At 33.0% G+C, this 22136-nt stretch overlaps 1 protein-coding gene across 4 annotated transcripts in view; it reads right to left on the reverse strand.

Moving 5' to 3' along the window:
• LOC143258673 (BMP-binding endothelial regulator protein-like) overlaps positions 1-22136 on the reverse strand; it is an 85512-nt gene that overhangs the window by 30434 nt on the left and 32942 nt on the right. For all 4 annotated transcript variants that reach the window (XR_013032455.1, XM_076518050.1, XM_076518049.1 and 1 more), the window contains 4 exons: positions 21593-21678; positions 6830-6932; positions 4369-4451; positions 2508-2601 (listed from right to left, as the gene is read on the reverse strand). Coding sequence is in view for 3 of the 4 variants with exons in the window: in XM_076518050.1 (XP_076374165.1) it covers positions 2508-2601; positions 4369-4451; positions 6830-6932; positions 21593-21678 (366 nt within the window). In the remaining variant the exon portion in view is untranslated. The remainder of the gene's footprint in view (positions 1-2507; positions 2602-4368; positions 4452-6829; positions 6933-21592; positions 21679-22136) is intronic.

A 22136-nucleotide genomic window follows, 5' to 3' on the forward strand; every position in this document is an offset into this window, starting at 1 on the left:
ATAATAATGTTATACCTAATATTTTACAGTTTTCACGTATAGTTTTATTCATCTCGACCAATTGAAAAATATTACTAAACTGGGAAATTAGTGAAAAGTAGACCAAACCATTTCGTTAAACCTAACTAACCAACAATACATCAGAAAAATAACAATATTTGTTAATCATCCTAACAGTGTAACTAATATGTTTTCTAGTTACTCCTATGAATTTATTGTTCTAAATTATAATTTAAATTTTAAGCAATTCTTACGTGTTTCAAAACAAAATATATATGGTCTGTAATCATAAGTATAAATCCACTAAACTTAGTAAAGTACAAGGAATAGCTATAAAATATCTTAGAAACAGTGATAAAGTAGGTATAATTAAATCTGATAAAGAAATGTTATGGCTACCCTGAACAAACCAGATTGTCTAATTTTTGAAGAGACAAAAAATTCGTGATATCCAAAAAATGAAAAGGAACTTTACTGATTATAAACATGAAAAGTACAAAATTTTCAGAAATATCCCTGCCGATAACATTTTTCTTGTGACTAATTTCTAATTACAGTTTTAAAAACAGAACTCTCATCTTAAATATACGGAATTGTATATGAAGATACACACATATTTACTCGTACATAGACCATGTCTACAGTCAGTTTTAACTGCTACCTCACGACATTTACCTTTATTAAAAAAAAAAAAAAGAGACAAAACTTTTACCTAACTTCAACGTAAACGCAGTTCAGCATTAGCTAAAACGTGAAGTGCAGAATTATCTGCATGTATCTGATTACATACAATGGTCCTGTAAGGCTGTGCCTAGGTGTTGTACATAATGTTAGACTGTTTAAATGGATCTGTTTATCACAGGCTATAAAAGTTGTAAAGATGCACCTTTAAATGTAATGCAGTGATTTCACAGTTTAATTATTATTATTTATTGTCATTATGTGTCTTGGTTGCTGGAAAAATTCGCTAAATAATAAACAGAGAAGTAAATGTTTAATTAAATAACACAAGTTGAATGTTCAAATTGAAGACAAACATTTATTAAAATTCTTTTTCTCTAGCGTAATGATTAATTTTTAGAAGAAGGAAAAGTATTGGATTCCTGTTTCAGATTGGGATGGGGTATTTTGATATTTGAAATACAATAATTTAAAGGTTACTGAGACTTTTATTTGGGATGGTACTGGAGTTCAGTAATCTAGATATCTATGTTAGTCGGATATCAATACGAAATGCAACTATGGCATCTTAAACTTATACCGTTTCGATCTTTAGCTTTTAAAACAAATCCCAAATAAATTTTGGATCTCAGGTTCCAAGACACATGATAGAAATAAGATCTGCTTTGGGTTAAACCAAATTTATAGACTATGAAGACCTAATGCTAAATCTGCCAAAGACTACTTTTGTTTCTTACTAATCTATCTATGACGTCATGGATGAAAGAATTACATCAGTGGCTAATTTAGAATTATTAAAAGAAAAAATTAAATAGTAATAATTATGACAAAAACAACATTTACCGAAGCAATATTACGATCTCCGATAAAAAAACAAACAAACACACTAATCGTTGAGATGCTTTGCAAAGTCTACCCTTTTTGAAGAATAATTGGCCGGAAAAGTCTATGACTAAGTTTAGGAAACTGGTACTAATGACCACAATATCTGGACATTATACATCACTGAATAATTCCTTGTTAGGAACTTGTAGTACCTTATTTGTTGCGATACTGTAAATCAATTGAGTCAACATGATGGAATACAATGAAGTAACACTTACATCCAGAATAACAAAGAAGCAAATAACTAATATATTTATATATATTCAAATGCCCTAACGCGACACAATTAGAATGTCAGTCTAGACCAGACGTTATCATAACTGTAAATGTTTTATTACAATCAATACCACTTTGTAAAGGCTCCTAATACGAGCGGAAGTAATAAAAATCGTATTTTATATAAAACAAACTAAAAGGTAAAGAGTAAGAGAAAATTTTGAATAGTTGAAACAGCATACTTACACAGATTTAGGGCTTCATTTATTATATAGATTTTAACATGCATTACCTGAGAAATAATTTCACACAAAAAAGACATTATTTGATCCCTCAAAATCGGATAAAAAATAAAATAAATTTTGTGACAGAAATTTAATATATTTAAAAGACAAATCTTACTCAAATGGGGTACTCTGGGATATTTTATTCCCCTTCTACGACCTAACGTTAGACCTTTCTTAAAATTGTATGAACTTTTAAGATGTTGTTGTACACAATTTCTACTAAGGTATATCTACATCCGTTGAAATGAAATTACGCGTGCATGCGTAGTTAGATATCTTCGAGCATGCATAAGAGTTTGAAAAATATTAAAAAGTATTAATGACACAGATAAGGCGTGAAAACGTATGCTCGAGACGGCTGTTATGGGTATTAGCACTTTAACTAAGATAAAGTACAGAACAACTTTAGCCTAAGACGTAAGAATATCATCAACTCACCCTCACAAGATTGACAGCATTCACCAGGTGACGGGGGATGAGGATTACGGCATGGAACGTGGCAGTAATTCTTAGCTTCCGTGAGTACTCCAGACTGACGTAACAATAAGAACATGGTAAAGTTCAAAAGATTCATCAATGTTGCTAGTAAATATAGCATGTAACTAATTGTTTGCTGTATTGCTAGGAAGAGGGTACAATAATTGTAGATTAATGTACACTAATCATATTTTAATAACTCCTAATTACTGGAAATATTACGTGACAAATGATGGCTCGAGGCTGGAAAACCGCGATTTCCCCTTCACAATTCTAAGATGAATCTAAACCGTATGAATATTTATACATATATGAAATCATCACATACATAAAAACATGCATTTTATCTTATTGAATTTTCAAATATAATGAACAGCTTAAAACAACTTTTAAATGTATGCATATTTTTGATGTAGCTATAATTCACTTCATCATATAAGGCTGGAGGACTGGAAGTTGAACGTTTGATAGCAGCTAACTAGTTCTGTTATGCAAGATGTTATTTCTACAATAATTATAGCGTTAAAATATTAAACAGGAACTTTATCTGTCCACTAAACCGTATCATCACCAAGTTAGATCACAATTGCTTGTGCTTGTATGTATACAAGACCTCTTTTGCGTTTGGTTAAGCCCATCTCTTCATGCGGGTAAGCACACCTTTTACACACAAGTCTAGTGCGTGTATTTTGTGTAACTCTGAAGTCCAAGATATAAAGCATGTTATATATTGAATTTCACTGTTTGTGTCAGTTTGACATAAGGATTTTACCTCTCTTAAAACCTCTTTACTAAGATTGGGAACTCGCAGTATTTGTTTACATTTTTATTTGCTTTTGTTTTGAATTTCACGTAAAGTTACACGAAGGCTATCTGCACTAGCCGATCCTAATTTAACAGTTTAAGACTATAGGGAAGGCAGCTAGTCATCACCACCCACCGCCAACTCTTGGGCTACTCTTTTACCAACGAATAGTGAGATTGACCCGTACATTATAACGCCCCAACGGCTAAAAGGGCGGGCATGTTTGGTGTGACAGGATTCGAAGCCGCGACTCTCAAATTACGAGTCGAGCGTTCTAACCGTTTGTGTACGTTAAAAAATAGTGCTACTAGTGCGAAGCTTTCTTATCGCCACATATATCCTATTTCCATTTCTTCACACAAATGCATATTATACAGATTAGTAAGATGGTAGGTCGAAACGCATTGTGCTTCACTTTGGATTATTTATAAACAATTTGTTATACTAATATACCCGACTGGAATTTATTAGTGTTGTTTATATTTACTAAATTACCCACGTATTATTAGAATTTTTTGTCTGTCTTAAAAGTTTCGTGCAAATCTACATGAGAACTATCTGCGTATATTCGTCCCTTCTTTTGAACTGACAGACTATAGAAGGGGGAGTCAGTCAACAGCACTCACAGAAATCTTGATCTATTTTTGTCTGACTGGATAGTGGGATTTGACCTTTATTCTTATAGTGCAACCCACTCCCACCGCTCGAGGTTCAAGTGTGTGGAGTGAGAGCAATGAACCCTCGGATTCACAGTTCGGGCAACTTATACACCATGCAAAGCCCAACACATGATATGAAAATATTTAAAATATACATTAAAGAAGACTTATAAAATTAAATTTGCGAGAATAACGTATTTAATGTAAAAAGTAAGTCTATGAAATCTGGTTTGTCACTAATACTTTCTTCATTATTATGTATAAAATGTTCTTCTAGCCTTTATTTTTGTGCACGCTTTAAACTAAACAAAAATTTAATGACCTTGTAAAATTCGAATAGTAAATATTAAATAATTACCTCACATGAAAATGTCCGACAAGGATCACTGGAATCAATCCAAGTTGTCCCGCTTTCGTATTTTGTACCGTTGATAAAGCAGTCTAGAAAACAGTAATTTAATTTTACCGTTTATTTATTGTTCAAGTTTGTATTGTTAATCTTATTTATTTATTTAGAGAAAAAATACTGAAGGTAGGAATTTAGTGTGCTTTAATATTATAGTTTTAAAATTGTGGTTCTTAATGCGAAAACATTTCAGCAAAAACGTATTGATTATAACTGACACCTTTACAAACAAATCATTTTAAAGTAATTTTACTGAATTTCGCATCCTAAATATCAAAGTTCTTTGTGTAAACTATATAAAACTATCGTCCTAAAGATCAGCAACTCTTTATTTAATTTAATAAAACATAATGATAAAAATTAAAAATTATTCGTGAGAAACTAACATCATGAGGTTCAACAAGTCTTTACGTAACAATTTGAAACAAATACTTCAGCAGGTGCTTATCGAAGTGTATAAAATTGACACCCTAAAAAGGAAAGGGAACTTATATAACCATATGAAACTGTCACCTTAATAAGCAATAAGTTTTCACACAAATAAATGAAACCAACGTCTTAAGAAGCAGCAGGTATTTATAGAACTATGCAAAACTGGCATCATAAAATTCAACAGATCTTTATGTAAGTACATAAAACTGACACCTTAATAATCAGCACGTCTTAATTAGACTAACTGACACTAACATCGTAACAATCAGTATATATTTATGTAGTGGAAGTGATATTCGTTAAAACTGATAAATACTGAGTGAACAGTATTGAAACTGACAAAATTATCATTTTGAGGTACTCATTAAAACAAAACAAAACATAAGTAATAGTACTGAATTCAGCGCATTTTAAATAAGCGTTTTAGTAGAATTATTATGTAGATATAATCACTAAGCTTATAAAGTTTCTACAAGTTCTTCCACTGCTGCGGTATCCATTCATTACAAATGTCTCTGTGTATGTTGGTATGATAAATTCAGTCTCTACGCAGTCTAATTTGAGAGCCTATAGTTTGGTTTGTTTTGAATGATGACGAGAAACCCACTTTTTGAGAAATTTATATGCAAAAACGGCTCGTTTGGGCTGAGAAAACACTTTATCATGTGGTCAGCTTCCGGTCAGTTACCTCTTTCTTTGTGAACCTGACGATGACCGAAGAAGGTCGAAACGTTGTTCGCGCTTCTATGTAAAGTGTTTTCTCAGCCCAAACGAGCCGTTTTTGCATATAAATTGGTTTGTTTTGAATTTCGCGCAAAGCTACACGAGGGCTACCTGAGCTAGCCGTCCCTAATTTAGCAGTGTAAGATTATAGGAAAGGCAGTTAGTCATCACCACCCACCGTTAACTCTTGGGATACTCTTTTACCAACGAATAGTGGGATTTATCGTAACTTATAACGCTCCCACGGCTGAAAGAGCGAGCATGTTTGGTGCGACGGGAAGAGCCTACAGTAAATATAATTCAGGCCCATAAGCAGAATGTTTTTAAGAGGATTGAGTAATAATTTATGATATCAAACCCTAACACATAAACTCAAAGCATACTAATGCTTCGAAGGTTTGGGGTCATGCCCCCTAGAACCTAATGTAAAAAATCCAGTCTACAAATCCTGACAGTAACAATACGGCTTTCGTATTCCAGTTGCCACGACCTCCCAATGGCACAGCGGTATGTCCGTGGGCTTATGCCGCTAGAAACCGAGTTTCGATACCCGTGGTGGGCAGTGCACGGATAATCCATTGTGAAGCTTTGTGCTTAATTTCATCCAACTGCCAAGTGTCAACAGAAGCCATTGTATACGACTATTTAAAGTTATAAAATGCTAATGTTTCAGCAGAATAATGTAGGCTATGCAGAAAACGTTAAATACCATAAACAGCTGTGGTATAACTATATAAGCACAATATTTTATATCACAAACATAGAAAGTTCGGCTGAACTCCCACCTGTATAGGTGCGTGTAATTAGTTTAATTACAGCATCTGTTTACTAACTATATGGCGGAGTTGAGAATGCCATAACAGTGTATAACACGTACTGAAATAATTAAAGATTATTTCTAGATGACTCCAGTGTGCTATTTTTATCCAGGTAATACGTTTCTATAACGAGGTGGTCGTCCCCTGTTTTAAAAGTGTAAACTTTCCCTTACTGTATAAACAGACATTCCAATTTGCTCAGTCCACATGTTATTTTGAGTCTGACTTGTGTAACCTTTTTCTTCCTTGCCAAGTTTCTTACTTATTCAAAGTTGGTTATGACATATGAAAATATATTATAAAGTATACCTATCTCATAGTTCATCGTCTACGAAATGTCCTTGTTTTACAATCTAAGCTTTACTCACCTTTACAAACATCACAACAGACTGCGCTTTACTCACCTTTACAAACATCACAACAGACTGTGCTTTACTCACCTTTACAAACATCACAACAGCTCCGTTTCTGATCATACAGAAGAAAGTAGCAGTTTTTTCTATGGCTATATTGACATTTTTCTTTGCATACAACCCTTCTATTCTGTTGAAGAATACAATAATATACAATAGTTCAATATCGGTGCTTATTTTATATAAATGTTTACATCAATACACATGATCTGTCTACTCATCCTTTTTCTAGAACACGAAACTCAATTAAACCACTTAAAACCACAAGTAGATACGAACATTTTTCCACTGTTAAAACAAAATCCTAAGAATGTGAGAATTTCGTCTTGAAATAAAAAACAAACTGTATTTTGAAATTATGCGTTTTATGTACTTTTATCTGTTTTTGTTACCGTGTAATAAAAGTCGTTCATGATTGTGACTTTACAGTACGAAGCAAACGAACGTCATTTGGTTCATTTGGACAGATAGCCTAGCTGCTTTGTGCCATAAAACACCAAATAAATCAATCAATCAATCATTTTGGACACCGTTACATCATCGGACAATGAAAGTCGCCCTCCAGTGACGCAGCGATATATCTGTGGACTTACAACGCTAGTAACAGGTTTTAATAATCGTGGTAGGCAGGGCACAGATAGCCCATCGTATAGCTGTGTGCTTATACTACAAATAAATATGGACATTTTTAATCAGAACACAACAGCACTCACTATCCATATCGCAGCTACGACTGTCTGTTTTATGTCAGTAACTTGAATATTGATAAACATTGATTAACATACAAAAAACTGCATCTCTATTCATGTAATTCTAAAATATGACTTTATATATAGACACCAGTGAAAAAATATACAGTTGGAACACGTGTAAGAAGTGGTTTTATGTTTCTTGATAAGTTGACTCATTCTAACGATGTTTTGAATACAATTAACGACTCACAGCGGGATGATCTAGATCTTGGAGCTTTGTTGGTTGATTTGCATAGTTTAATACGCCGTTCTGAATAATCATATTAAAACAGATTTTAAATTACTAAACATTATATGCCCTGCACGAAAGCTCATTACCATGAAATATGAGGCACAAAACTCATATATGTGCCACAAGATTAATACTCAAATCAACAATAACAATAAAAAGTATTCTATGAACGATATATTTTTTTTCTTTTCAATATCAAAATGATTGAAAATCTCAGTGCTCCAATTTTGTATTGAGAAAGAAACAGGTATGCAGTAGTGAAATTCTTGGGTTAAACCTTTAATATACGAACCTTCGTGGCCATTTTCTACCTTTGCTACAAATATTAATTGTATTTACATCCATTTAACATTCATAAATAATATGTTTCAACTTAATAATCAGTGCTCCTAGGATGTATTTCTAATTAATATTCATCATTTCCATTATTAACTCTGGTGGAGCAACGGTAAATCTATGGACTTACAATGCTAAAGTGCGCGGTTCTATTCCTCGAGGTGGACACAGCAAATAGCCTATTGTGACTTTATTCGAACACAAATACACGATTCCACTAAATGTTTCAAGTTTAGTATATGTGCTCCAGTATGCGTTTAAAGAAAATTTGCCCAGTGTTCTCAGTACAGACATTTTAATGATATACCAATAATACTCTGGAAACAAACAAACAAAAAACACTTGGTTATATTTAATGTAAAAGCCACTTACGCCAACACTTACGATTGTTTTTGTTATTGACAAGTTTACTTCTGAAAGTGAAGCACAAGCGTGGTTTTATATATATATATATTTATTTAGACAAAATAGAAACATGTCAAAATAATATTGTTCAAAGCTAGATTTGGGTCAATCAAAACAAAGCTCTGCCTCAGGGTTACTGAGGGTTATCAACATAAATGGTGCATTTACTCTGGTATGAAAGGCATGACTAATTTGACTTTTGAAGATTTCTCTACTCATCTGCGCAAGATAATTGCTTGTGACAAGATGAGTCGCACGTGCTGGTTATGGTTCCGTGGTCAACTGTTTGATGCAATCTGTTTTCTTTTCTAGTTGTTCCTCTCGTTTTGAAACGAAAGTGAGTACTTACACTTAAAATGAAAGCCATTAAGTAAGAGCAACAAGATTCCAGCTCATTTAGCTAATGGTGGGCGCCAGTAGACCAAAATCTCGCGAACAGATTGCAACAGCGAACAAATGCGCGAACCGGTTGAGCTGCAACCAAGGTCTGACATCTTTGCAACTACTAAACCTCCTAAGCATCCCTCACAGCAGATTAATGGATAATTACACATAATTAAAACAAGGTGGAATTCCGTGTTTTAAGGAATAAATCAAAAGTGTGATCAGCAATAGAACAAAAGTACTAAATCTATATTAACGGAATTTACATAAAATTTCATATTTTTTTCTTAATTTGTCTTGACTTTACACATTGTCGTTGCTTATACTTTTTAATTTATTTTCATGCATATCGGTACAGTGATATCTAAAATGATTAATTTTATAATTTTTATAGCTTTAAATTAGCCGAAATGAATTTTGCCTTTACACATTTAATGGTTGCAAGAGAATGAAAGTTGGAAAACGCCTGTTAAAATGTTAATAGAATTCCTGCTGTTATGAGGTAAATGAACTGGATATTATCATAAAAGTAGCAAGATTTGTTTGTAACAAATTTATTAATAAAATTACCAAACCTAAAGCATTAATGTTATTAACAGTTCAATCCCTGTCGTACCAAACATGCTCGCCCTTTCAGCCATGGGGGCGTTATAATGTGATGGTCAATCTCACTATTCGTTGGTAAAATAGTAGCCCAAGAGTTGGCGGTGGGTGGTGATGACTACCTGCCTTTCCTCTAGCCTTACACTGCTAAATTTGGAACGGCTAGCACAGATAACCCTCGTGTAGCTTTGCGCAAAATTCAAAAACAAACAAACCTTCACTACTTCAAAAGGTTCAAAGCACTGATGCTTCCAGTACATTGTTTAGTTTAAACTGCTAATTAACTTACTACTTCAGAAAGTCTAAAGCACTGATGTTTCTGGTAATTTGTCAGTTCTAAAGTGCTAATGAACCCTCTATTTCCGAAGGCCTAAAGCACTAATGTTTCTGGTAATTTGTCAGTTCTAAAGTGCTAATGAACCCTCTATTTCCGAAGGCCTAAAGCACTGATGCTTCCAATACATTATCGAATCTATGATTTTAATGAATCCACTACTTTAGAAGGCCTAAAGCACTGATGTTTCCAGTACACTGTCGAGTCTAAAGTGCTAACGAAACCACTAATCCAGTGAGTCTAAAGCACTAATAATCCCATTTGCAAAATTTGAAAGCTTATGCGTCTGGGGCTATTTTCTTAACAAGTAAACATCCTAACACTAGTACAAAATCGTGGCAAAAAGCTAATAGCTCTGCTGCCCAAATGTAAATATGATGGTTTCGTTATAAATATTGGTTGGTGTTCTCGGTCTTCCCGTAAAAATACCTGCAGTACGCAGCCGCTGACACACGTGCATTCCCTATCACCTGATCCGTTGGATGGCGTTACTTTGAAAACCGTTCGGCATACAATATGGCAACAGTCCATGAATTTTAGTAAGCCTGTTCATAGAATATGGTTGTATCAAAGTATTCTTTTATTGAAAACCGTGTGCCAGTTGGTACTTATATGGAAACAGCTGAAACACAAAACCTGTGTGCTACGTTATTTAGGTGAGTGTATTTAAATGTACTCTAAAATTATTTAGATGGGGTTATTTTCATGTATTTTAACTTTCGTATCTTTCAGAGGTACAAAAACTTGATTATGAATAATACTGACCATCCTCCTTTCGGTTTCAGTATGAAACTTTGCTATGGCCGGATTTCGACCTTTTGTGGCAAAACTCCATATGTCGTTTTTTGTTTTGTTTTTTCTGTACGCTTGTTTGGAAAAGTCACTTCGAAGAAAAGTCGTTGAAATAGTGAAATTTTGATTCACTTTATAAGTACAGAAAAGTTCAGTTTTGCCGAACTAATACTATGAAATAGTCACTCTTAGTATTCAGGCATTTTAAAGGTGGTTTTCAACGAGGGATTTTCATGGCGACCATTTTGTTTCATCACGAATCCTAGTATCACTATTAAGTACTACCATATTTAATCATATATATGTTGCATTTCATATTTCCTATGTAGGATAGGCATACTTTTGTTTTGTGTCTTATACAGCAGCTTCTACATTATCTTTCAGTTATATGAGAATGATCACGTACAAGTAAATCGAATTTTATTGTAATTTACATTCATCAAGTTTACAGCGTCTGGAGACAAAATTTGTCATTACAGTGTTTTAATTCTGGTTATGTGAAAAAGCGAATTCATTAATATCCGATCATTTTGTATTAAAGAAATCAAAACGACAGTCACAGCATAAACAACAGAAGCCTAAGCCTAAATATTAGAGTGTTAGAATCCTGGAGCCTTGACACCGTGGGTCAGGAAGAATCTAATTGGCCACAGAGACAAGCAGACACAGAGAAATGCTTTCAATTAGTGAGGACAGAGCAAAAAGTATAATATAAGAGTCTTATATACAAGCCAAAAATTCCATAAATGTGCCTTTTATGAAGTACTCGGCTTTTGTTATGAAGCGTCCATATTCCTGTAAGAAACATTAAAAATTGATGTATTTGATACTCCTAATAACTTATAAGGCAGATGCAATCTATGGAAGACTTGAATTAAATATGTAACTGTTTTATTTAAAAGTTACGTATATTGAAGAAATTACGAATACAAATATCGAACTCTAAATATTTTCTAAATAAGCCCACAAAATTACTGCTGGGACACCGGAAGGAGACGTAACTGAGTCCACAGGTAGAATATCTCTTTGCACAAAATTTACAAAATACCCAAACACAATTGGTGAGATTATTATTTATGCTCTATTCTAGATTACCTAAAACAGTAAAAACAATGGAAAATCCTGTCACTTAAAAAAAAAAAGAAAGCATTTTATCTGAACTCGCTGAAAATTTTAAACTTTTCTGATTTTACATACTAACAGTACCCACGCGATAGGTGTAACTCACAAAAAACAACTGAAGAGTCACTTATTCAGAGTTCGACACTCGTGCAACTTGGCTTGTTTTCGCGTCCACACGCATCATCTTTGTGTTTTGGCCAAATTAGTGGTTTCCGTAATGCGCAGTTCATCACCACAATGATCCAGGTAATGCACCAATTTGCTTCACTGAATAACCAATGTTCTGAGGCGGCAAGGCCCGGCATGGCCTAGCGCGTAAGGCGTGCGACTCGTAATCCGAGGGTCGCGGGTTCGCGCCCGCGTCGCGCTAAACATTCTCGCCCTCCCAGCCGTGGGGGTGTATAATGTGACGGTCAATCCCACTATTCGTTGGTAAAAGAGTAGCCCAAGAGTTGGCGGTGGGTGGTGATGACTAGCTGCCTTCCCTCTAGTCTTACACTGCTAAATTAGGGACGGCTAGCACAGATAGCCCTCGAGTAGCTTTGTGCGAAATTCCAAAACAAACAAACCCTTTTAAAAAGGCTACCCTTAGAAGGCTACCTGCCGCTTTTGGCCTTGGCAAAACCTTACCGCGTAATAAAATTCTGATTTTTCAAAATTCTCACTCAAACAGATTTATAAAAGCTACCATCTTTACTTTATAAATGTCCTCTCGTATTTAAGACACAAATGTAAAAGTATCTGACAACAGATAAACTAAGAAACTCTCTATTTAAGTCTCTAATGTTTTTATAGTATAATATTTGTTTTTCCCTAGGTCTCATGAAAATTCGAAATGTCACGTCAAATATTGACTCTCGGAAAATTTCTAAGCATCACACATTATTGCTTCGTTTTGTCAGAACTCTCTATAACAATACAAAACACATAAATAAAAATTCCAAAACTGAAGTCTACAACATTAAAATACTGCGAGGCGTTTATGGTGTAAAATAATTGGCTGATATCATATTTACCTATTTTGTAACCTGGAAAAATGTATTTTGAGATAATCTAAACATTTATTTATTTAAAAAAAACAAAATACTGAAAAATAGCTCGTATCTGTTAAATTTAAACAAACAAATAAATATGGTCGTTATCAAACAACGCAACTAGAAGGTGATCAAAGTTCTATATTTACATTTGATTTATTTGTTAGTTTTCCTTATTATTCATATACTAAGAGTTGATTGTTCTGGAATTTTATTCTTACCACCACTAGACACGCGCTATTTATCAGTTTAATGAACGCCCTTATAGCTGTTCGAATTGCGGCCATTGAGAGTTGGTGGGAGTATTAGATTGCAAGCACGGTGACCGTGAGAGGACCTCGAAGATATGTTAACCCCCTATCCCCTTCAGAGCGGTAATTACTGCACATAGGAGGATAATTTATTGACGTGATCTTCTTTAGAACAAAAATGGGAAGGGAATAAATAACCTTCCTCTTGCTGAGGAATGTTTACTTTACGTGAAGCTTTATGAAGCTGGCCAAAAGAAGGTTGCCGAGTTATGTTATCGTTAATACAAGTTCTGTATTTCTGCAGTGGTTTCTCAGCCATGAAGCAGACCATAAAATTTCTAGTAAAATACCACTCAACACATTCCAAAAAAAACCCAACAAAAAAACACTTAAGGCAAGCATAGATCTTTAGATTAAAAAATTAAAGCATAGCGAACATATACACAACACTTCATGCACTAATTTAATATGCTGCATTTATCTTTCGGTTATTGGATTTAAAAAGTTGATTAAATTAAAACTAATGAAATCCCGTAATTCGTGAGAAACGTAACTAAACAGCATACTTTATAACTTAACAAAAAAGCACTAAATGGTTTAAGTAGGTAAAACATAACTAAATACATGCGTCTGGAGAATAGTGAACTGAAGCATACTGCTATAAGAAATAAATTATGAACAAAAATAATAAGGTGCGATATCCTTACTGATCAATAACTCTTGGAACAGTTTTATATATGCTGAAGGCACTTGTGATGATTTTCATTGGAATCCCGTAATTTTCGTGTATGTATGTCAAGTTTATATTTTAGAATTGTGAGTTCTCGAATTTACGATGTTATCTTATAAAGTCTGATAAAGTTTATACATTTCTTAACAGTAAAGAGGAATCAAAATGCACCTCCAATATTTTTCTTTAATAATTTGATGTAGCTGCAATTTCGTAGTGTGGAAGTCAAGTGCCCCAATGTTACGAGCTTATTGTAGCCATCATCCATGTTAACCTTCCAACATTTTGAACGTTTCCTTATTTAAAAATACAAAAAAATATTTTCCTGGCATAATACAGGCTCATTACAATGTCACAAATATTTTAAATGATAAGTGTAAAAGTAAGGTGTATTTTCTAACCGAGTTTGTTTTGAGTTTCGCGCAAAGCTACTCGAGAGCTATCTGCGCTAGCTGTCCCTAATGTAGCAGTGTAAGACTAGAGGGAAGGCAGCTAGTTATCACCATCCACCGCCAACTTTTGGACTATTCGTTGGTAAAAGAGTAATATTCCCTTTTTTTTTATCCGATCAATTTTCAAGGCTCAAACAACTTCACAAGATAAAGTTTCCAACGAAAAAAAAGGAATGTGTGTGTTTTTTCTTATAGCAAAGCCACATCGGGCTATCTGCTTAGTCCACCGAGGGTGAAAAAAAGGAACACAAGTATAATTATTCTATCGATATCTTTATAGATCTATTTAGCGCCTGTTAGCGAAATTTGGTGATGAAACTTTCCTTGATTTGTTTTACTGTTTCATGATCAAAATAATATTGTTCAATACAACAGATTTTGTTGTTGTCTTTTGATATTCAAAAGTGTTAAAAGGCATATATATATACATTGTATGTTCTATTTATTTAAAAATATATATTTTATATCTTGAAAAAAACAACACAAACTTAACTCTCTCTCTCTTTCCGATATGTTTGCTGAAAAACTTATTTCCATATACACACTTTCAAAGCTTCGTAGTTTCACGTGTTGTTAACATAATATCGAAAAGCTACCTTAGCGGGTACATACTTATTATAGGATAGTTGTTTTCTTAGTAAAAACCGAGGAATCGAGCCCAGGAATTTTGCGAAGTGTGCCTGTACACTTAACGCTGATTCACTGGGTGAACTTCTCGGAAAGGTACTAGCTTGCAAATTTTCTGGTATCTTCAGAAATGAGGCACATTTTAATTTCCATTAAATATACTTGTTTGTTTCACCACTTTGCGCAATTGTACACAATAACTGTTTATGTATAGTCAAACTTATAGGCCAAAGGTAAATCTACTATTCAACAGCACTCACCACCTACTCCTTAGTTATTCTTAAAGGGGTTTACCATCACTCTTATAGCATACCCACGGCCATGAAGGGCAGATCACGTTTTTGCGGTAATAGGTAGCGAACAGTGAATCCTCTGTTTAAAAATTCTGCTAGTTTGACCTTTAGATCATGTATCGGTCATTCAATAAATTTAAAGAAATTGATATATTGGTATTTCACACCATAAAGTGAAGGTTTTTTTCGTAATCAAGTCTAAAAAGTTGTTTTTGGAAGTTCGCGCAAACATACACGAGGGCTATCTCCGCTAACCGTCCCTAATTTAGCAGTGTAAGACTTGAGGGAAGGCAGCTAGTCATCACCACTCACCGTCATCTCTTGGGCTACTCTTTTACCAACGAATAGTGGGATTGATCGTCACATTAGAACGCCTCCTCGGCTGAAAAGGCGAGCATGTTTGGTTTGACGGGAATTCAAACCCGCGATCCTCAAATTACAAGTCGAACGTCCTAGCCACCTGGCCATACGGAACCAGGGACTCCGAAAGAAAAAGAAACTGTGGAGGGTGAAACTACTCCATATTTTATATCATTGCTTAACAAAATCAGTCAGTCTTCATTATCAAGAACGTAAAGAGTTGAAATATAAGGAAGGAGTAAGTGATCAGTGGGAATCCAAACTGTAAGTGACACGTAGAAAATTGTCGACTTTATAATGTGGTACTTTCAACACTGCGGATTCTTATATAAAATAGTCTGTAATTTACTACTGGTATTTAAAAAATTAATACAGGAGTCAGTTTATTTTTTTTTGTACTTAGTCTTCTGGCTGTGAAAGTAGTCACAAATGGAAAACGATAAAAAAGAGAGATATAGAGATGCCTTATGTTTCCAAATCATTTGTCTTTAACAGATCCTTTAAAATATCTTTATATAAAAAAATGCCTCAGTTTAGTGAGTCTTTGATATACGAAATGGGAGGAATGTAAAAAACTTTAAAATGTAACATAATAAAAAATTAAATGTCCGAGACTAAAATGAGATGGAAATAAACTTTTTTTTTTAATTGGGGCTCTCCAAAACGAAAGCCAGAGAACAATAAGGTCACTGTTTCAACGTGAAATTCTTGGGAATGTTAAGTGACAAAATTTTCCCAATATTTTAATGTGGAAATCTTTCGGTTATGATGTAGAATAAATTATTAAATATTTGAATATAACTGTAAGAGTTAAGTTTGAAACTGGATGGAATTTAACGGTAAGTAAACGTGTCATTTAGAAAAGTTATGAGAAAAAAGTGAGATTTTTGTTTGCTTGCACTGAATTTCAGTTAAAGCTACTTTAGGGCTATCTGCGCTATAAGTTCCTAATTTAGCGGAAATAAACTAGAGGGAAGGCGTTTGTGTGTGTTTGTGTTTTTCTTATAGCAAAGCCACATGGGCTATCTGCTGAGTCCATCGAGGGGAATCGAATCCCTGATTTTAGCGTTGTAAATTCGGAAACATACCGCTGTACTAGCGGGGGGCAGAGGGAAGGCAATTATTCAACATCAAACCACCCGCGTATACTTGGATTGACCATCACATTACACACACCACCGTTTAAAGAGCATATTTGGTTATGGGAATTCGAACCCGAACCTACAACGCACAGATTGCGAGTCGAGTGCACTAATATCAATGAAATAAAATATAATAAATATAATATCTGTTACTAGTATTTTAATCAGGACTGGCAACTTTACACGTGGAAAAGGTAAATATAGTTATTTTATTATTGTTCATTTCATTTAAACAATAATAAGAAATTACAATCTCCTATACCTACGCATTTTAGTTAGGCCTGACGACGTATATTTTAGACTTTTGAAAATATTTGATTATTTGTTAAACTACTTGTTTAAAATATGGCAGACTGTATTAAAAACACTAAAATAACACAAATTTATTTGACGTCACATGATAGCTATCTACCATTAAAGCAGTATAAATGCTCTAAAGCTATTATTTACAAAAATCTTTCCATAACTTGTATTCATTCTGGTACGATTGAGATGTTGTGTGCTTTTTTTTGTTGCTAAAACCAGATATGTGTCTGTCCATAATTCATTATACGAAAATATTTACTTAGCTGCTGTTGTATACTCAATCCAAGCTAAAATTTGCTGAAATAACAATAAAAGGGGGTTGGATGTCCTTCTGCTTGTATCAGCCTGCTGAGGAAGAAAGTTTGTCGAGGCCTAACTTTTAGTCTTAAAGAATGTCAAGTTGTCGGTTGGAGAGGTTGATCAAATTGAAAGCATAGAAAGTTGTTTTAAGATTATACTGAAAGTGGAGAAAACCCACCGTGATCTAGTTGGTATGACAATAGTAACAGTAACATTATTTTTCAAATCACAGATTTTTTAAGATATAATAAGCAGGCTATTTTAAAAGTAAATTTTTATTTTTAAAACCTAAATAGTTCGAAAGGTTTCTTGTTTATACTTTATTTCCCTGGCAAAATATATATATAGCTGATTTTTAGTTGTGTATTACCGTCATCAAATTATTTTTTTTTATCCATATAGTTCTCAGGATCTGTCTTATAGAATATTACTAGTCTTTTAGATGGGTATTAGCAGTACAATCCAAATAAATACCAGTAATCTAGCATTTCAATATTTTTCAAGTTCGTAAAATTGCTTAATAATGGTAATTTCTTCAGGATGAGAATTTGAGAATGTCTTTTTGTTAATTACACAACTTCGTATCAAAATTGGTGTTATGTTTTTTTTTCCCTGTCTATAATTGTTATTTACGATGAGCCCTTGTTATAAAGAAAGAACTAGATATTTTTTTTTTCTCATAAGCAAATGTATGACTAGGAGTTGTGCTGTTTAATCTTAGAATTAACGGTGGGTTCCCATTGATTTTAAAACACATTTTTCTAGACTGTATATGCTCATTACTTTTTGCTCACAGAGTCCATAATAACAGATGAATGACAAAAAACGTATAAAGGATACACGGATATTTCAGTATTCACAACGAAACAATCAAAATTTAAAACCACCAAAATAATGGCGTCTCGGATCGAAACCTTGTGAATATTAAAACATCTATTTATCATTTACCATTTTAATTTTTTTTGTCTATAAGTTCTTCATCTTTTTTGTTATTCATTTAGTTGTACCACGGCTGTCTTTTTCTGACTTACCTTCTATTGGCCAGTCCTTTTATTCAGGAAAAAAACAAACCAAAAAATAGTTCTTAGATTGCCAAATGTTGTTTTCTCCCGCTGACGCTATTATTGGAGTACTCGACACTGGATCTAGCTAATGTATTGTGGTAAACATAACCTATTATTTACTTTTATTCACATGTTCTTACAATAGAACGACTTAATGTGATGTAATATGTGTACCACTCCGATGTAACAACAAATCAGTAATTTGAGGAATAACAATAATGCAGCTTTTTATGCGATGGGTTTTATACTCATAACACTTAATCATAAAAAGTTATTAAACTCAGCAAACAGTGTAAAACGAATCATACTTGTGTATATAACAATCAACACTGTTTTTGAGATAAAGCAAAGGTCAATTTGTTTTTATACGTAAGGAGGGAAACCCTTACTTGTAGATGATAATTTATTTTGTCAGAAAATTACTGTTAATAAACAAACGATTACAGACACACACTCACCCATATTGTTAAAGTTTAGGTCGACTTTCAACGCCTGCGATTTGTGAAATATCACAAAAATAAATAAAGACAGCAATTATTATTATCTTAAGTAATTATTATTATCTTAAGTAATTATTATCTTAAGTAATTATTATTATCTTAAGTAATTATTATTATTTTAAGTAATTATTATTATCTTAAGTAATTATTATCTTAAGTAATTATTATTATCTTAAGTAATTATTATTATCTTAAGTAATTATTATCTTAAGTAATTATTATTATCTTAAGTAATTATTATCTTAAGTAATTATTATTATCTTAAGTAATTATTATTATCTTAAGTAATTATTATTATCTTAAGTAATTATTATCTTAAGTAATTATTATTATCTTAAGTAATTATTATCTTAAGTAATTATTATTATCTTAAGTAATTATTATTATCTTAAGTAATTATTATTATCTTAAGTAATTATTATTACTTTCATGTTATAGTTCAATTACAAACAACTCTCATCCACAACGTCAATTTATTGAAGAAGAAAAATTCCTAACGTGAAGAAATTCATTACCTTGGAAGTTACAATGATATATACATAAATATATATATATATCGTGGTTCCCGCTTGATAACGTTGAACATGACGTCAGAAGAAAGAAATAATAATACACCCAATTTATGGCTAGGATACATTTGATCAACTCGCCTGAGGTAACATATCCAACATTTATAGCCACGTGTTCATGCAGGCGTTAAATGACTAAGCAACATATTCTGAATTTATGAGACCATTAAGGTTGTGTGTTAGACGACATACTAATAATTTATGCACATTACATTAGTATGCAATGATAAAAATGGGTGGAAGTTAGTCGTTTCTATGTAGATGAACAAAACAAAACCCTACAGCACACAGGCAGATAACCAACAGCTTGGGAGAATGTCAAAGGATGATAGTTTGTGTTTATAGAATTTAAAGGTCATTATCCTTTCTTCAAAGCACGATTAGGCTCTGGAGGTCGTATCCATCATAAAATGTTTAATCTATAGAAACCTTAATTGATGTTCAAATTGTGCCTACTGTAATGTCCTTCAAATAAGCCAACTTTATATTCGCCAATCGGTTTATTGTAAGGTGTAAAGACGAAATAAATATTAAGAAAAATATAAGTGCAACATATATCTGTCCTTTTATTAGTTTTATTTAGCTTTCTGTACGTCTGTCTCATTTTATGCTAGCTGTTTATACCGCTTATGTCTATTCAAACATAAGTTTATTTATTTGCACGAAGGAGAAAATAAGGTATGTCTACAAGACTGTTTTAAACCAGACATTTAAGCTAATTAATATTAATTATCAGTCTAATTTTTAATTTGATCTCACAGAATACTTATTGATTAGAGAAATTCTGCTAAAGCCAATTTCTTTAAACACGTTCATCATAATTTATCTGAAAAATTTTTTCAAAGCCTAGTTCGTAACAACAACAAATAAATTCAGTATCGACGAGTTTCATATGAGTTTTTATAATTTTTGTTTATCGCAACCATTCCAAACAAGCCAACATAACTTAATATTTACTTCTCTATGAAGAGTGTATACCGACGTACATTGAAACTAAAAGAATTATTACAAAAAATAAGAAAACACACACAGTAAGAGGCTATAAGATACGTATATAAACTACACCTCTTATTTAAAGTAGTTAATAAATTTTGTTATTGTTATTAACAATAACCCTTTTCTCTTAAAAAGATAGCATTATTATTACGTATTTGTTAATCAAAACGAATAAGACAATACTAGGAAGTGATATTAGAATATTATTTATTATTATAGTCAGCTGTTAATACTTATCTGGGACAAGCTAATACAGGTCTAAAGTGAGTAGTTGCTCAGGACAAACCTTGTAACTTATACTTGAACTGGAAACCTGGTTTTAAAGTGACAAGTGCAATAGGTTTCATAACGTTAATATATTTTAATTGTTTCTTGTTTCTAAGAGCATTTATACTATTGTTCTTTATTCTGCGGTTTTTTTTAATTCTAGAGATAAATAAAAGTCTTTTTTTTTGTTACTACTGAGTTTTGGAGATTAATAAATCACTATTCTCTGTAGAGATTAACAAGTTGTTGTCTGTCTTTTCCAGACTGATTTAAATCCTTATGACCTGATTCTAAATATTTTATACAGTTTATATCTAATATTCATCTTTATTTAATATTATCTGTTTCCGGGGGAACTAATTCATGGACTATTTTTAAGTATTATAATGTATTTCCTGGCGTAATTTTTTTATAAAGTCTCTTGCCAGTGTGTATTACTTTTATAGTCGTTACTTTCTGTATAGGCCCGGCATGGCCAGATGGTTAAGGTACTCGACTCGTAATCCGAGAGTCACGGGTTCGAACACCCGTCACACCAAATATGCTCGCCTTTTCAGCCCCGGGAAGGGGGTCATATTGTGACGGTCAATCCCACTATTCGTTGGTAAAAGAGTAGCCCAAGAGTTGGCGGTGGGTGGTGATAACGAGCTGCATTCCCTCTAGTCTTACACTGCTAAATTAGGGACGGCTAGCGCAGATAGCCATCGTGCAGCTTTGCGCGAAATTCAAAACAACCTAAATTTTCGGTATGTAAAAGATTTTGGTAAATTATCGTTGTTTTATTTTTAGGATTGCTATACATGGCTATCGTTTGCTTGAGGTTTCTTATCCGTGGATTATTAATATAGTATTGATTCAGTAATTCTATAGCAAAATAAAATATTAAAAGCAAATTCTGCACTGGTGCGTTTTTGAAGTATAAGAAAACACTTATCTCACCTGACAACGGCAGGAAATACATTGCTCTCTGTTAATAAATGGAATTCGGATCTCTTCTCCTTCATTCTCACACGTGATTGGCCGACCTGCGAAAAAAAAAGACTTATTTGTAACTACTATTATTATTTGTATATATGTTTACTGCAACACATATGTGTGTATAAAAAACATCAGAACTAAATTTGTGTTTTCACTAAATTACTTTTGTTGCGTGGTTTTTCTATATATTTCTTAGCATGATAATTATTTGCACATGCGTAAATATTCTCAAAGTTTAGTCCATTGGAAACAGTATGTGGCTTGATTGTTTGTTTCAGCTACTGGCGCAAAACTACACAAGGGCTACATATCTGCGTTATCCATTCCTAAATAGCGTTTATTCGGTAATTCTATACCAAAATAAAATGTTCAAAAAATAAATCGTAAGAACTCTGCATTGTTACGTTTTATAACAAAAAGTGCAGAACATTACTTTTCTTCTTCTTGCGTTAACTGGAAGATACAACTTGAAAGAAATAAAAATTCAAGATAATTAGCTTTGAAA

This window comes from Tachypleus tridentatus, chromosome 8 (genome assembly GCF_004210375.1).
Source record: "Tachypleus tridentatus isolate NWPU-2018 chromosome 8, ASM421037v1, whole genome shotgun sequence".
Taxonomy (NCBI): Eukaryota; Metazoa; Arthropoda; class Merostomata; order Xiphosura; family Limulidae; genus Tachypleus; species Tachypleus tridentatus.